At 42.1% G+C, this 17111-nt stretch overlaps 1 protein-coding gene across 7 annotated transcripts in view; it reads left to right on the forward strand.

Moving 5' to 3' along the window:
- Positions 1-8879, forward strand: part of TMEM196 (transmembrane protein 196) — an 87911-nt gene extending 79032 nt beyond the window's left edge. For 3 of the 7 annotated variants that reach the window (XR_012244401.1, XR_012244402.1, XR_012244404.1), the window contains one exon: positions 3322-8879. Coding sequence is in view for 2 of the 7 variants with exons in the window: in XM_073630060.1 (XP_073486161.1) it covers positions 3322-3381 (60 nt within the window). In the remaining 5 variants the exon portion in view is untranslated. The remainder of the gene's footprint in view (positions 1-3321) is intronic. The other 4 variants (XR_012244403.1, XM_073630062.1, XM_073630060.1 and 1 more) reach the window with 3 other exon arrangements.
- Positions 8880-17111: the final 8232 nt, after the last annotated feature.

A 17111-nucleotide genomic window follows, 5' to 3' on the forward strand; every position in this document is an offset into this window, starting at 1 on the left:
ATTTAGGGCTTGATCACACTGCCTGAATGCTAAACGCTTATGCCGCAGACACACGGTCGGATTTTCCGACGGGAAATGTTCTATGGGAGCTTCTTGTCGGAAATTCTGACCGTGTGTAAGCTCCATCGGACATTTTCCATCGGAATTTCTGACAAACAAAATTTGAGATCTTGATCTCAAATTTTCCGACAACAAAATCCGTTGTCGTAAATTCCGATTGTGTGTACACAATTCCGACGCACAAAGTTCCATGCATGCTCGGAATCAAGCAGAAGAGCCGCACTGGCTATTGAACTTCATTGTTCTCGGCTCATCGTACGCGTTGTACGTCACCGCGTTCTTGGCGATTGGAATTTCTGACAAGATTTGTGTGACCGTGTGTATGCAAGACAAGTCTGAGCCAACATCCGTTGGAAAAAAATATGGATGTTGTTGTCGGAATGTGCGATCTTGTGTACACGGCATTAGTGTGCAGGCAGCGGTCAGTTTTTGAATGCAGTGAGGGGACAGAGTGATGCGTGATTCAGCACATCATACTGTTTACTTTTTTCTTTTTAACTTTATTTCAAGTGCACAAAGTGACACTTTATTCATGTCTTGACAAAGCAGCATGGGGTGTTGTGCTGCTGTGCAATGACATGCAGTGGCTGCCAGTCCAATATAAGCCAGCTGAGGGACATAGATTTTTGAATGTTGTGCAACTAAAACTTCTGTTGTTAATGCAATTTTTTATAAGTAAATGCACTTTTTTTTTTTGCTGGCTAGCTAGCAAGTGTGCTGGGAAATATGTTTTACTTGCTGTGTTCAAAGCCCTTCCGTATGCACCTTACCAGTGGAAGGCTGCAGGGGCGCCGTCCCCCCCAATCCATGTGCCCAGCCCCTAATCTCCATGCAGGGCACCGGACGCATGGATTTCAATAGGGCTTTGTTTTTTGGAAGCACGTGATTAGAGCCTGAGGCTCTAATTGGTTTCAAAAAAGGGAGGCTCGGGGCGCAGAGCACTGAACCCTGAGCCCGCCCAGTTGTGCGACAGTATTAAATTAATATTTGCTATTGTCTTCCTGATTCTCCTCCTGGCCAATCAGGAAGCAGGGAGTCTTAGGATTCCCAGCCAATCGGGTCTCAGGGCCTAATTTCTGTTCGGCCGGGAGGAGAAGCAACGTCTGTTCCGCCAGGAGGAGAAGCCCCGGCTTTTCCCTCGGCTCGAGCAAGGAGCACTAGCCCTACCCTTCGTCCTCGATTATCTCCTAAGGAAAGGCCACCTTCCTATCTGTCTCTTGCAGGGGGGGGGGTGGCGGCAGTGCGAGTGAGGAGGTTTGTTTGCCACCCCCTCCAAAATATTGAGCACCAGCCTCCACTGCACCTTACTCTGAAAGCTAGTAATACATTTGTGACAGTTGCAATTTTTACCTTCCTTTAAAACATAATAAAAAGTAAAATAAGGTTTTGTAATACGTAATGGCAACACACACTTTTCTATCACAGCAGTAAGTAACTGGAAAACACATTAGGGTATCTGATCTTGGCAATCTGCTACCAGTCATAAGAAATTCAGATTCTCTCAATTTTTACTACAGCAAGAGGTTACTAGCTGTTTTCTTCTTTAAATGAAATCTTCAATTACAGTATCTCACAAAAGTGAGTACACCTCTCACATTTTAGTAAATATTTTATTCTTTTCATGTGACAACACTGAAGAAATTACACTTTGCTACAATGTAAAGTAGTGAGTGTACAGCTTGTATAACAGTGTAAATTTGCTGTCCCCTCAAAATAACTCAACACACAGCCATTAATGTCTAAACCGCTGGCAACAAACGTGAGTGCACCCCTAAGTGAAAATGTCCAAATTGGGCCCAAAGAGTCAATATTATGTGTGGCCACCAATATTTTCCAACAATGCCTTAACCCTCTTGGGCATGGAGTTCACCAGAGCTTCACAGGTTGCCACTAAAGTCCTCTTCCACTCTTCCATGATGACATCACAGAGCTGGTGGATGTTAGAGACCTTGTGCTCCTCCACTTTCCGTTGGAGGATGCCCCACAGATGCTGAATAGGGTTTAGGTCTGGAGACATGCTTGGCCAATCCATCACCTTTACCCTCAGCTTCTTTAGCAAGGCAGTGGTTGTCTTGGAGGTGTGTTTGGGGTCGTTATCATGTTGGAATACTGCCCTGCGGCCCAGTCTCTGAAGGGAGGGGATCATTCTCTGCTTCATTATATCACATTACATGTTTGCATTCATGGTTACCTCAATGATCTGTAGCTCCCCAGTGCCGGCAGCACTTATGCAGCCCCAGACCATGACACTCCCACCACCATGCTTGACTGTAGGCAAGACACAATTGTCTTTGTACTCCTCACCTGGCTGCCATGACACACGCTTGACACCATCTGAACCAAATAAGTTTATTTTGGTCTCATCAGACCACAGGACATGGTTCCAGTAATCCATGTACTTAGTCTGCTTGTCTTCAGCAAACTGTTTGCAGGCTTTCTTGTGCATCATCTTTAGAAGAGGCTTACTTCTGGGACGACAGCCATGCAAACCAATTTGATGCAGCGTAAGGCTGACCCCCCACCCCTTCAACCTCTGCAGCAATGCTGGCAGCACTCATACGTCTATTCCCCAAAGACAACCTCTGGATATGATGCTGAGCACGTGCACTCAACTTCTTTGGTCAACTATGGTGAGGCCTGTTCTGAGTGGAACCTGTCCTGTTAAACCAATGTATGGTCTTGGCCACCATGCTGCAGCTCAGTTTCAGGGTCTTGGCAATCTTCTTATAGCCTAGTCCATCTTTATGTAGAGCAACAATTATTTTTTTCAGATCCTCAGAGAGTTCTTTGCCATGTTGAACTTCCAGTGACCAGTATGAGAGAGTGAGAGTGATAACACCAAATTTAACACACCTGCTCCCCATTCACACCTGAGACTTTGTAACACTAACGAGTGACATGACACCAGGGAGGGAAAATGGCTAATTGGGCCAAATTTGGACATTTTCACTTAGGGGTGTACTCAATTTTGTTGCCAGCGGTTTAGACATTAATGGCTGTGTGTTGAGTTATTTTGAGGGGACAGCAAATTTACACTGTTATACAAGCTGTACACTCATTACTTTACATTGTAACAAAGTGTAATTTCTTCATTGTTGTCACATGAAAAGATAATATAAAATATTTACAAAAACGTGAGGGGTATACTCAATTTTGTGAGATATTGTATCCATATCAAATAAAAACGTCCTTTTTTATGATAAAATTATGGCAATTGCTGCTTAATCAAACCTGAAATATTTTCTGTCTTTGTTTTAACAGGAAACCATTGAAAACATCAGCAATGGAGGAACACAGCTTGTTTTTAATGGACGAGTGTAGAACAATTTTGTATGATGCATAATGACCAGTTCAAATTATACAAGAAGAAGTGAAGAGTTGTAGAACAATGTTTCTAAATTATCCAACAATGTATTCATATATCTCAGCATATTGCCATCCACTAACTGCAACCTACAGGAAGCACTGGTATATAATACAAAAAAAAGACTTGTAACCAGGTTAAACATGTGTTCTTTCTGGAAATAGGAGACACTGCAAATTATGCACAAAGCTATTATTAAGCATGCTACTTTGGAAAGCACAAGGCTTCTAGAGATATAGTTTGAATTTCTTTTACATCAACATGTTCACTCACGGTACAGCAAGCTGAGTAAATTTGTGTTTCCTTCACATTCTGATCCAACCTCAAGAGAAAGTAATATGTATGTATTACGCTGTGCCAGCATAATTCCATTTCTTAAATAATTTGACATGCCTTAAAAAGTGTGTAAACCCAACATTTCATATTCCATGTGCCTGCTGTGCCATGTACTTGTATGCAAAAGGATCATGTTCTCTTTGTATTGCTTCCTTTGTGTGAAATCCCTGGTGTTTCTGCCAGAACCTCTGCTTTCCTGTTCAACTGCCAGCACCAAGCAGAAGAACACATTGTGGTCAGCTCTCTAGCTGTGGGAACTGATCCTGCCCTCCTCCAATGATCAGACTTGTCTTGAACCCCCCCTCCCCCTCACAGCCTTTCACTGGGGAGATCTGTGTGCTGTTGCTTCTCCTCCCCCAGCTCTTATGCAGCTGAGAACAGAGGGAATATGCTCATTTGTGAAAAGGGGAAAAAAGGTATTTATAATGTTTTTATATCTATACACAAAAATGTTGCCTTTAATTTCTATTTTAAACTGAATGGGTTGTTTTAAAAGGTGATCATTTACAATCACTTTAAGGACAAATGGTACCTTTCCAACAATATTCACTGTGTAGCCCCACCCAGAGGCTTACAGCCATTGCCCAAAAAAGGTCCCCCCCAGGTCCTCCACTTACTGCGCATGCATGTCTTGTTCTGGCCTGTAGCTATCCAAAGAATTAATATCACTGCAGTGTCTTCATGGAAACCTGTAGGAATTTTAAAATGAACAATGTTGCATCAGAAGAGGCCTGTGCACATGCTTCCCCTGAAAAATGTTGTATTTAGCGAACAATAACCAAATATCTTATGGTTGCACTTTGGCTTGTTTCTTCCTGTGCTCTCTTCATTTCTCTAGTGGCCAGTAGGGCTGTCCGTCATACTTTACATTTTTTAGGAAAGCAAGGAGAGTGGTAAGGGAAGCTGTAGCGTGAACATGAGAGATCTGGTTAGTGTTTTGCAGAATATTGTGTCCAGGATTTTTGGCTCACCATGGTATAACCTGGAGTTGCCTCCCTAATCATCCCAATGTCAGTTTGAGGTGATTATGCAGCCAACTCCAGATGTCTATCCTTTATTGTACATCTACAGCTCCTATATAATAGTCTAAACAAGTACTAAATCCAGTTACTATGTGATGCACAAGCCTAATGAAAAAATGCTGTGGAAGCCTCATAAAGTGAATACAAAGCTTCCTTTTCCTTCCCTGACTGAGCCAAATCTGCCTTCATGTATGTCTCACAAGCCCCCCCTTCTAGAAATTGCAGTCTACAGTGGGAGGGTTTCACCAACATAGTTTATGCTGCCAATCTAGAAAGTGGGGCACCATATACAGAGTGACAATCTGCAGCTGATAGCCAAACCCCTGCAACACTTTTTCATTCCACTATAGAACAACCAGGCACAGCCTACATGAGAGTGGCAACTCTGCTTTGAATTCAGGAGCAGTGCTGTATCATTGCCACACCATAACAGGCAGCTGCATTAGGTGGACCTCAGTGGCAAGTTAACCAGTGGTTGGGGAAATTTGCAGGCAGCAGTGTTAATTAAGTTAATTTAGCAGTGAATGTTCAAACCTTAATACCATAAATAATAACATGTTATTCACATTTTCCTCCAGGAGCATATAATGAGTTTGGCAATTCTAGAGAAATGCTTAAATAATGCATTACAATTTAACTAAATTCATTCGATTTTAGTCGACCAAAATGTACTGGAGATTTTAGTCGACTAAAATGTACTAAAACAATTCAGATATAATTAAATGCAGAACCAAACATTTTTAGTAGGGGATATACAGTAGTTCTATTTTAAAGGTCAGATATCATACTTTAAGAATATCTTTTAGAATGCTTTAAGAATATCTGAGCATGCAGAGGTTTAAACATTATCTGGAAGCATCAGAGGGGCACAGGTATCAGTAACCCATTTTTTCCTTAAAAGCAAGAGATGAATACATTACAGATACTCCTTGTTGAATGACTTACCTGTTTATCGACTCCTCTGACTTACGGCCGGCTCTCCCCACTCTAACATCGTGTTTTACATCATTGTATTGTACAGTACAGTACAGAATTTTTGTTGCAAATTAAAACAATGTTATTGAGCTGGAGTTTAGTGTTTAGACCTTTTTATCACAAAACAGTACAATACAGTACACTACAGTAGTTAAGAATGCTTAAAATATTGATTACTTGTGATTCCTTGTTTAACAACCAATTAGTTTAACGACCTAGTCATTAAGTGAGGAGTACCTGTACATTACAATAAACTTGTTCAAACATTTACTTTATTACACAGACATGCAACAATTCATAATTGTTTGCTAAGGTGACGTTGGTTGCCTTAACCATACCAACCAGTGATGCTGTGCAACCCACAAGTGTCATTGCCATTGGTTGCTCGGACCCAGGCAGTTGCATGTTATTGGTTGTCAGGATGCGGGTAAATAAAAACATTATATATATATATATATATATATATATATATATATATATATATATATATATATTCACACTATATTGTCAAAAGTATTGGAACACCTGCCTTTACATGGACATGAACTTTAATGGCATCCCAGTCTTAGTCCGTAGAGTTCAATATTGAGTTGGTCCACCCTTTGCAGCTATAACAGCTTCAACTCTTTTGGGTCTGTGTCTATGGGAATGTTTGACCATTCTTCCAGAAGCGCATTTGTGAAGTCAGGCACTTATGTGGATGAGAAGGTCTGGCTCACAGTCATGTTGGAACAGGAAAGGGCCATCCCCAAACTGTTACCACAAAGTTGGGAGCATGAAATTGTGCAAAATGTCTTGGTATGCTGACGTCCTAAGAGTTCCCTTCACTGGAAATAAGTCCAACCCCAACCCCCTGAGAAACAACCCCACACCATAATCCCCTCTCCACCTAAGACTGGGATGCCTTTAAAGTTCATGTAAAGACAGGCATCCCAATACTTTTGGTAATATAGTGTATATATATATATATCAGTTGCCCAATCGTGTCTATGTGGAGCACTAGACACTGGCTGACAGTTCTTTTGGTGGAAACTTACTTCAGACAGGTAACTATCTCTTTCCTCCTTTTCTGTTTGCCATTGACAATACCAAGAATGCTTAGCCAGGAGTGTTTTTGTTTAGTTACATAGTTACGTGCTTGGAGACTGAGTTGTCAAAGGGATTAGAATGCTATACATCCCCAAAACTAATTATGTATTCCCTTTCCCACTATCCATGTTAGGGTACCACTTCAATTATTTTTTCCCAGGCTGTTTATAGGGATCAGCTTCATTCTAATTTAGAAAAACTGAGCCTCCACCCATCCTGCTAGTGCTAGTGAACAGCACTTAATTTCAACAGAAAGAGAGCCTGTTCTGTACAGCATAGGCCAGAAAATCCACAACCTCTATAAGGATACAGGAATTTATTTGAAGATTAACACAGCAGTATGGTTACCTCAGATATGAAAAGGCCACCATGTGTGTCTGTTGTTATTTAGAATGTGTAGGCAAATTAAGTTGCAGTCTCACGTTTATGGCCATTTTGGGCCCCAAACTATGCAAAAAATATTATTAACACATTGCAAAATACAAAAACAAATTAAACAAAGTCTACAAAAATGTTATTTCTGAAGGGTGAAAGTGTGGTGTAGAAATGCATCTAATGTACTAATGTAGCTCAGTATGGTCAGTTCAGATGATTAAATATAGGAAGAAGGCTGACTATGGTAGCCTGTGATTACTGCTTGGTACAGTCAATTCAAGGCAATAAGTGTAAGTTGTAGTCCACAGTTGTCAAAGAAGCAAGCATTTTTTTATCATTTGAACTGATATGACATTTTGCTTTGCACCTGAGTATTATTTAACCACTTAATGCATTGCAAAAAAAAAAAAACAGATCAAGCAAACTCTCATTTATCCTCTGTCAGTTTTTTCAAACAACTCCACATGGTACCATTGTAAAAAAGATTGTTATATCTAGGCAAGTAGAAGTAGCTCACAAATATATTTATGTGCACGCACACACCTTTTTCTACAATTTGATAGGCTGTAACATGGAACAAATATAATGAATATAAAGGCAAAATAATTTTTAAAAATCTACGAGAACCAGTGTAAAAATGACAAATAATGTATACATATATGTACAATTTATGAATGAGGTATTGTATGTTTTATAAGTTATAATATTGCAGCTATAGATCAAATGTGTTTCTTGATCTACTGGTTGAAACATTTTGTTAACAAAGCAATACTTAGAATTTAATGAATTTTATGGAGAGAAATAATAAACTAGACTTTAAATATTGTACATATAGTGTGTTCTCCTTGCTGTCCTGCTTTTTAAACTCTTATGCCACATGCACAAGATTGGAAATTCGGCCAGCAAAAGACCGATGAGAACTTTTGATTGGAAAATGTGACCGTGTGTATGCTCCATCGGACTTTTGCTGGCCAAATTCCAGCCAACAAAAGATTGAGAGCATGTTCTCAATTTTTCGTTCGGAAAAAGTTCCTATCCGAAAATGCGGTCATCTGTAGCAATTCTGATGCACAAAATTCCTATGCATGCTCGGAAACAATTCGACGCATGCTCAGAAGCATTGAACTTAATTTTCTCAGCTCGTGTTGTATGTCACCACGTTCTTGAAGGTCGTAAGTTCAGCGAACTTTTGTGTGACTGTGTGTATGCAAGGCAAGCTTGAGCGGAATCCCATCGGAAAAGCCATCATATCTTTTTCTGACCAAAATCCCGATCGTGTGTACGCAGCATTAGAAGGGCTACAAAATTAGATATAAGCTGCCACCTTACCTTACTTACTCATTATTGCCCGTCATTCAAAAATTGTATTGGTATATTTTTTCCGTATGTCTGTCAGCTCTATCAGTGATTAGAGAGTCACATTACAAAGCAGTGAACTATAGACAAGGACCAACTGCAAACATTAAATTTATTTTGCTGGAGATGCTACGCTTGAGGGGGGACATGATAGCGATCTACAAATACCTCAATGGGGATCCCAGCATAGGAAAAAACTATTCAGTCCCAGGGAGTGTAAGAGGATATGGGCCACACATTGAGACTGGAGGAGAAGCGGTTTAACCTTAAACTGCGTAGGGGGTTCTTCACTCAGGGCAATAAGGATGTGGAACTCTCTCCCACAATTGGTGGTGGCTGCGGGAAGTATGGATATTTTTAAAAGACTCTTGGATGTATATCTTAAAAAACACAACATACAGGGATATGGGAAATCATTATAGACACTGACACACATACACCTACACAGGTTGAACTGGGTGGACTAGTGTCTTTTTTCAGCCTTACCTACTATGTATCTTTGTAACTATGTAAATAGACAATCTGCATAAAAGTCTACTAAAGAAGTGGATACTGGCACAAAGCTACTGTCGACTTGGAAATTGAGCTTCATTGGTGTGAAGAACTGGTTGTTGTTTGCTAACAGTCTATTCCCTTCTTCTCTCTGCGATGACCACTGCAGTCCCATTTACCTTTCTCTCTGAATTAGCTATAGCTGTAGAATCCTAACTTTCTTTTGTGGCTGTAGTTAACTTTCGGTTGAAACCCCAAAGGTAAGTACGTAGTAAAGTAACTTGCATACCGGTGTGCTCCTGTACACACGAGCATTCATCGAACACTCATTATTTTTTTTCCTTTTGAGTGTTGTTATGTATAGGGTTAAACTTGTTTGCAGTGTATAAATATATTTCTACTGTTTCTATATATGACATCTTCTTGATGTAAATGGTTCCTAAGGACATGGCAACCACTTTTTCGCTAGAAACCACTGCCTTCACTGGTACATTGGCTTACATGGCCAGGAATTCCAGACTCTTTGTTTACATTGCCGTAACATCACTGCCTAAATATGGTCACTGGCCTTATGGGGGCAATGACATTAACAAAGATGTTACTTATATCTCCGCCTCTTTCCTTATATAACCGATGACAGCTTGGGAACTGTCATATGGCTTTTAGTATCATCGGGATTGAGCATGTGGGTACCATTGGGTTTTTAATTTTGGCGATTTGCCAGGCGGTGTGCATTGTGATTGAAAATTCATTTTCAAAGAAGGACTTTTTTCTGGATTTCTTATTCTAATAAAGTGTCAACATGTCAACTGTTTAGATGTTGTTGCTTCTAGGTTCAATTTTTATTGTGAATGAGAAGGGGTACCCCTTTTTCATTCATGTGGGGGGCAGTATCTAGGGTACGATTATTTTTAAAGGGGGATTCCAGGTTCCAATAAGTCTGCTGCCCACAGAACTTCACAACCACAGGGCCAGGGAAGAGGCCCTTGACCTCATCAAAGGAACATAGAGGGTGTGTTATGCACTTTTGGGGGGACATTTTTTTTCCATTCTTGCTGTACAATGTGCTACAGCAAAAGTGACATTTACAAAGAATCAATTATACAGTTTAAATTCTCAAATTGTTGGCAAATTACATTTCATTGCCATCTTCTTTAACCACTTCCTGCCCGGCCTCTTAGCAAAATGACAGCCGCGAAGTGGTTCAGTTTTCCTGACTGGGTGTCATATGACATCCAGCAGGTTAAGCCGCGATTGTACGCCCCTGGGGGCGAGCAGCGCAGCGATCATTGGTGTGGTGTGTCAGTCTGACACACCACATCACCGATCTCGGTAAAGGGCATCTGATGGAGGCTCTTTACCACGTGATCAGCCATGTCCAATCACAGCTGATCACGATGTAAACAGGAAGAGACGTTTAACGGCTTTTCCTCACTGGTGTCTGACAGATGCGAGTAGAAGAGAGCCAATCAGCTGCTCTCCTGACAGCAGGGGTCTGTGCTGATTGTTTATCAGCGCAGCCCCCCACGGATGCCCGCCCAGGACCACCAGGGATGCCACCAGGACCACCAGGGATACCCACAAAGGAACCCCATCAGGTATGCCACCCTAGACCACCAGGGATATGCCAATCAGTGCCCAGGCAGCTGCCAATCAGTGCCCATTAATAATGCTTGCCAGTGCCAGTGCCATCAGTGATGCCTATCAGTGCAATCTATCATTGACAGCCATCAGTATCCATCAGTGCTGCCTATCAGTGCCCAGCAGTGCCCAGAAGTGCTGCCTATCAGTGCCATCCATGAGTACCCATCAGTGCAGCCTTTCAGTGCCCATCAGTGCTGCCTATCAGTGCACACCAGTGCCACCTATGAGTGCCCATCAGTGCCGCCTATTAATGCACATCAGTGCTGCATTTCAGTGCCACCCATCAGTGCCCATCAGTGTTGCCTATCAGTACCCATCGTCAGTACCCATCAGTGCCACTTCATCGGTGCCATCTCATTGGTGCCACCTCATTGGTGCCGCCTTATCAATGCCCATCAGTGCAGTTTATCAGTGCCCATTAGTGAAGGAGAAAACATACTTTTTTACAAAATTTTATAACAGAAACAAAGAAAAAAAATTTTGTTTTCCAAATTTTCGGTCTTTTTTATTTGTTTAGCAAAAAATAAAAACCACAGAGGTGATCAAATACCACCAAAAGAAAGCCCTATTTGTGGGAACAAAATGATAAAAATTTTGTTTGGGTACAGTGTTACAGGACTGCGCAATTGTCATTTAAAAAGTGACAGCGCTGAAAGCTGAAAATTGGCTTGGGCAGGAAGGGGGGTATGTGCCTGGTATTGAAGTGGTTAAAAAAAAAAAAAACAGAGCACAGACCCTTCAAAGTTTCCTCAAATATGTTATACAAAGCCAGAAGGGAAATGTCTTTTGCAGCAATTTAAACCCATTTTTCATAAATGTCAGTGCTCTAAAAAAGACAACAACAAAAAAAAAAAACACTTCTCATGGTCAAATACTGTAGAATTAAAAAAAAAAAACCTTTTGCACTGGTATAAGTTCCTCAGGGCAGTGCCCACCTACCCCCATGCTATTTTTTTGATAGGTTCAGCATCCAAACCCTGCTCAAACCAAACCTAGGATAGTTCGACTCATACCTAATTAGCACACACTTTTGAGATTCCTTAAAAGGGTTGTAAAGGCAGAAGGTTTTTTATCCTAATGCATTCTAAAAAGCTTTCTGTGTGCAGCAGCCCCCCACAGCCCCCCTAACACTTACCTGAGCTCCCCCTTTGTCCAGCAATATCCACGAGTATCTCAGCCATCCGAGATTCGCCTTCCTGATTGGCTGAGACCCAGCAGCAGTGCTATTGGCTCCTGCTGCTGTTAATCAAATTCAGATAGCCAATCAGGAGAGAGAGGGGGCGGGCCGGGTCAGGGCTCCGTCTCTGAATGGACACAGGGAACTGTGACTCAGTTTGGGTGCCCCCATAGCAAGCTGCTTGCTGTGTGGGGCACTGAACAGGAGAAAGGGGCCTAGATCATAGAAGAGGGACCCGAGAAAAGGAGGATCTGGACTGCTCTGTGCAAATCAACTGCAACAGAGCAGGTAAGTATAACATGTTTATTATTTTTATAGAAAAAAAAACGAGACTTCACAATCACTTTAAGCTATCCTGTGAGCTAGGATTGTTGTGTTATCACTTTTTGCACTGCCACACACACCCACACAAACCAGACATATGACTTATGCCCCGTACACACGGTCGGACTTTGTTCGGACATTCCGACAACAAAATCCTAGGATTATTTCCGACGGATGTTGGCTCAAACTTGTCTTGCATACACACGGTCACACAAAGTTGTCGGAAAATCCGATCGTTCTAAACGCAGTGACGTAATACACGTACGTCGGGACTATAAACGGGGCAGTGGCCAATAGCTTTCATCTCTTTATTTATTCTGAGCATGCGTGGCACTTTGTCCGTCGGATTTGTGTACACACGATCGGAATTTCTGACAACGGATTTTGTTGTCGGAAAATTTTATATCCTGCTCTCAAACTTTGTGTGTCGGAAAATCCGATGGAAAATGTGTGATGGAGCCTACACACGGTCGGAATTTCCGACAACAAGGTCCTATCACACATTTTCCGTCGGAAAATCCGACCGTGTGTACAGGGCATTAGTGTAGCTTGCCACCACCTGCAGTTTGCCAATTGACTGGTCTGCTAAGCAACCACACACACCCGTCACTGACACTAATCTGCTTGCAGTTATCAGCCGACAGCCACACAATGCAATTTCATAGATATTAACAAGCCTATATCAAGAATACAGACTCTGGTAGCACAGAGCGCCAGTCTTTCTACGAGTATGAATTCTAAGCTTGGTACACAGAAGGCACTTATTAATTTTACAATTTGATATCCCTAAGTAAGCAGTGAATAGAAATATGTACAAAGGAAAAGTTACAAAAATACATGAAAGAAAAAGTGCATGCAGAGATTTGCCTATATGCTATATAATAAAAGGGAAAAGAAACAGAAAAACTTTACTGTTTTGGCAGTATTGTTTTATCCTGATGGCAGGAGTCTTTGAATATATTCTCCCAGACAAATACAATGTTCGTTTTTTCAGACTGTTTAATTTACAGTATAGAGGTATGCCTGTGAAACAGACTTTAACCATCTTTTCGGATTCTAAATGGTGAATATTTGTCCAAGCTTACTGACGACCAGATTAATAACGCGTTCTGTCTACTGCTGACCACTAAAATGATAACATATTTGTGATATTAACTTGCCTTTATAGTTTATTATGAAAATATGTATTTTCAGGGGACATTTTTAGTTATTTTCTTAAGTTTACCCTGAAGTGATATTGCCAGCTATTTCAAACTTTTAAAAGTGCAAATCCAGTCTAAAAACAGGTACATTTGCTAGATAAAATATTTACTGCTGTGTGCCAATCTATTCCTGGTTCCATTTTTGGACTAAAATCTAACTGTCCCAACTTCGGAACTGAGCTCTGTCTCCAAAGTTCCAGTCCAGCCCTTGTGTCAAATGACTGTAACCTAAAGGCAAAGAAGGATAATCTGACTGGACTGGGGAATGAGAGGTGGGCATAGGTTAGCTCCTTGGAAGAAGGTTAAGCCAAAGTTAGGGAACTCAAACTCAAATCACAAAGTGAAATCCTAATTTATGTAAAGCCTGCTGGGCTCCTTTAACACTCATTGGCAACACAGGATCCTCTGCTGTACAGACATTTTTTTTCTTCTTCTCTCCCCTTGGTGATGAATAGCCCAGGGAGAGAAAAGTGGGGACACTGAGATCTGTGATTAGCTGTTGCTGCAGGAGGACATTCTATTGGCTGGGCAGGACAGGAGAGCTGTAATTGACCGCCAACAGGGACAGAACTCCATGACCCATGAGGTGGACAGGAGACCCAAAAAAGTATGTGCGATGAGCCAGAATTCACAGGAAGAGCAGGGTATCCAGTCAGTACAGTGTCTGCAGAGGTGCTGTCTGCTTCCAAGTAAGAGGGCTGAAGAGACTACCTGGAGCCTGTCAACCTGTGTACAGGGCTGTAAGTTATCATTGCTGCTGAAATATAGTCTGTGAGCTGCTTGAGATGCTGCAGGTCAGAGCTGCAGTCCAATAGCTGCTGCTGTGCTGAGAGACTGACTGTTGCTGCTGTTGTTCTCGCCAGAAATAAAAGCCTATGTTCTTTGACCTGTGCTAAGATGGCTGCAATGATGGTGACAGACTGCTGCTGGATGTCTGGGGAGAAGGCTAAGAACTGCTGCTAGAGGTTGTTTGCTGCATAGTCATGACTATGTGCTGCTGTTGCTGCCGCTGTCGCCTGGTGTTTAGGTAGAGGAGTTGGAACTTGCGGCTGTGGAGACCATGGGTTGTGTTGCTAACTTCAAGGACTCAAAGCCTCTGCAAGAAAAAACCTTTGATCCTGAGAAACACATGGCTGCTGTGCCAAGGTCGGTGTCAGGGCCTGAACTTGAACCTGGGACCTCTGCTGTGTCTGGCAATGACTCTGTTGCTGAGCCTCCTTGATTGCTGAACAGTTCCCTGGACAATTCCTTGAATAACTTGCCTTGAATCTTGTTTGTCTTGAACCTTGAACTCTTTGCTTCTCCTATGAACTTTCTGATTTAAGCCATATCTCTGCACTTCCTGTTTACCAGATTATTGTGCTCCCTAACAGCCATTATCTCGCTTTTTTCTGTTTACAAATTTTTTTATTTGGGGTAAAATGGTGGTACCAATATCTCGTCGCTTTTGTCTCTCCTGCTGCCATCCATATCTTCACTACCATTCGTTACCAACCTTGTTCCTCGACTACATTTCTGCTTAATCCCAACCTGCAACCATTCATTACCAACTTTTGGCTTGTTCCCTGACTACACTTCTGCTTGATCCCTACCTGCTGTATCTGTTATTGTACCCTGGCTTGCTCACCTCCTGGTGGGGTGATCCTGGTACTAACACAGCAAACCCCATCTCCAACATCAGGAGCTCTGGTAAATACTAGTTACTTAGACCCCGCACCTCAGGTGAACCCATGTCATCAGCGAGGGTGACCTGCTTGTATACCTATCCCACTTGTAGGTGGGTGCTGCTCCACAGCTACTGGCCTCTGAGCCTGACTCCAGACTGTGACAGCTGGAATGAGTATGCTGGGGAATTCCTTAAGGACACGTGTTAAAATCTCTTCGCTTTTGCTGTAGTATGTTGCTAACCATTTATATCGGATTCCATGAGAGTCCATGGCTATTTCCAGATCCTTTGAGTGAAGATGACCTGGAGATGGACAACAACTTGAGAGGGAGGCCCTGGGAAAACCTTTCAATGTTCACTGGGGGACTGCATCTCTGGTGACATTCCTCTTGCCATTTGTTCTGCTTGTTTGCTGGGCCTTTGTAAATGCAAATACCCGTAGAAGGGAGGGGAGAGTAATCCATCAGAGTATGAGCCCCAATGCGAGCAGGACTTAGTTAACATCCCACTGGCCAGAGGAGTAGGAGTAGACATGTGTTCTTGCTTGTAGTTAGGGCTTTTGTACAGAATAAAGCCATCCTATCGCAGAGTGTTTCATTGTGCTGTAAACTGACATTGCATTGGTTAAACCTAACCCTTTTTTAAATAAAGCTTATTGAAACTGTTCAAGTGTGTCGGTGTCATTCAGGTCCAGATAAGTTTGAGTCATCATATGGAAATAAAATCTCAGCTACACATAGAGAAAATTGTTTTCAGTCAGCCCTCTTGATACATATACAGACGTTTGAAAAGGAAATTGTTGTCGTTTAAATATTCTCCTCCACATAATTGGGAAATGTGCTTGAGTAACTGACTATATATCTTACAGTTCATATAGACATACTGTGTATGCAGAGTTGGATTTTGCATTATACATTCAGTTCTCATGTGTAGGCCTGGAAGGATTAAAGTGGTTGTAAAGGCAGAAGGTTTTTATCTTAGAAGATAAAAAGCCTTGTATGTGCAGCAGCCCCCCTCAGCCCCCTTATACTTACCTGAGGTCCATCTACATCCAGCGATGTTGTACGAGAGACTTTGCTGTCCGGGACTCCCCTGCTTATTGGCTGAGACAGCAGTGTGGCGCCATTGGCTCCCACTGCAGTCAATCAAAGTCAGTGAGCCAATGAGGAGAGAAAGGGGGCAGGGCCAGGCCATGGCTCTGTGTCTGATTGGAGCTGCAGCTCCGCTCAGGTTCCACCATAGCACGCCGCTTGCTGTGGGGGCACTCAACAGGAGGGAAGGGCCAGGAGCACCAAAGAGGGACCCGAGAAGAGGAGGATATGGGCTGCTCTGTGCAAAACCACTGTGCTGAGCAGGTGAGTATAACATGTTTGTTATTTTTAACGGAAAACTGGACTTTAGTATCACTTTAAATACATGGATTGAAGTAATGTATACCTGTTAATCAACAATCTAACCTTCATGAGTATTTATCCAGTGCAAGCACAGCAGTGTATTGTCCACGTAAAACCAACCAGTAGCTGCCAATAGTGTTCACTTTTACTGGAGTTAGGTCCAGTGGAAAACATAAATAACATAGAGTCCGATGCCATTTTTGGGCCCTTCAATCACATCCAGGACAAGTACAAACACTGTGTATAGGTAGATACAGGTGAAGAATAGCCTTTGCAATGCCCTGAATTCTCTCATAGCTCATAATATGCAACTGGGAGAGAATGAAGGAGGTACATGCTGCCCATCACCACTTGGATATTACAAAGAAATAGAATGGTTAGACCTTCAAGATGGCTATCTGCCTCTCCTGACCTGCTTTATGAAATAAGCAGTACTTAGGTCTACATGACAGTGGGGAATGTCTCAGCACTTGTCTAACCCACATCTATTATAAATGGACAAAGACATGCTAGAGGGCTTTTGAGCAGTTGTACAGTCTGCACAAATGCTATGGCCACCTCTGATTAGGTCAGTGGTTTTCAACCCTCTAGTGCCATGACCCCTTAATAAAATTTCCCAAGTTGTGGGGACCCCT

The sequence above is a fragment of the Aquarana catesbeiana genome, linkage group LG05 (assembly GCF_042186555.1).
Source record: "Aquarana catesbeiana isolate 2022-GZ linkage group LG05, ASM4218655v1, whole genome shotgun sequence".
Lineage (NCBI taxonomy): Eukaryota > Metazoa > Chordata > Amphibia > Anura > Ranidae > Aquarana > Aquarana catesbeiana.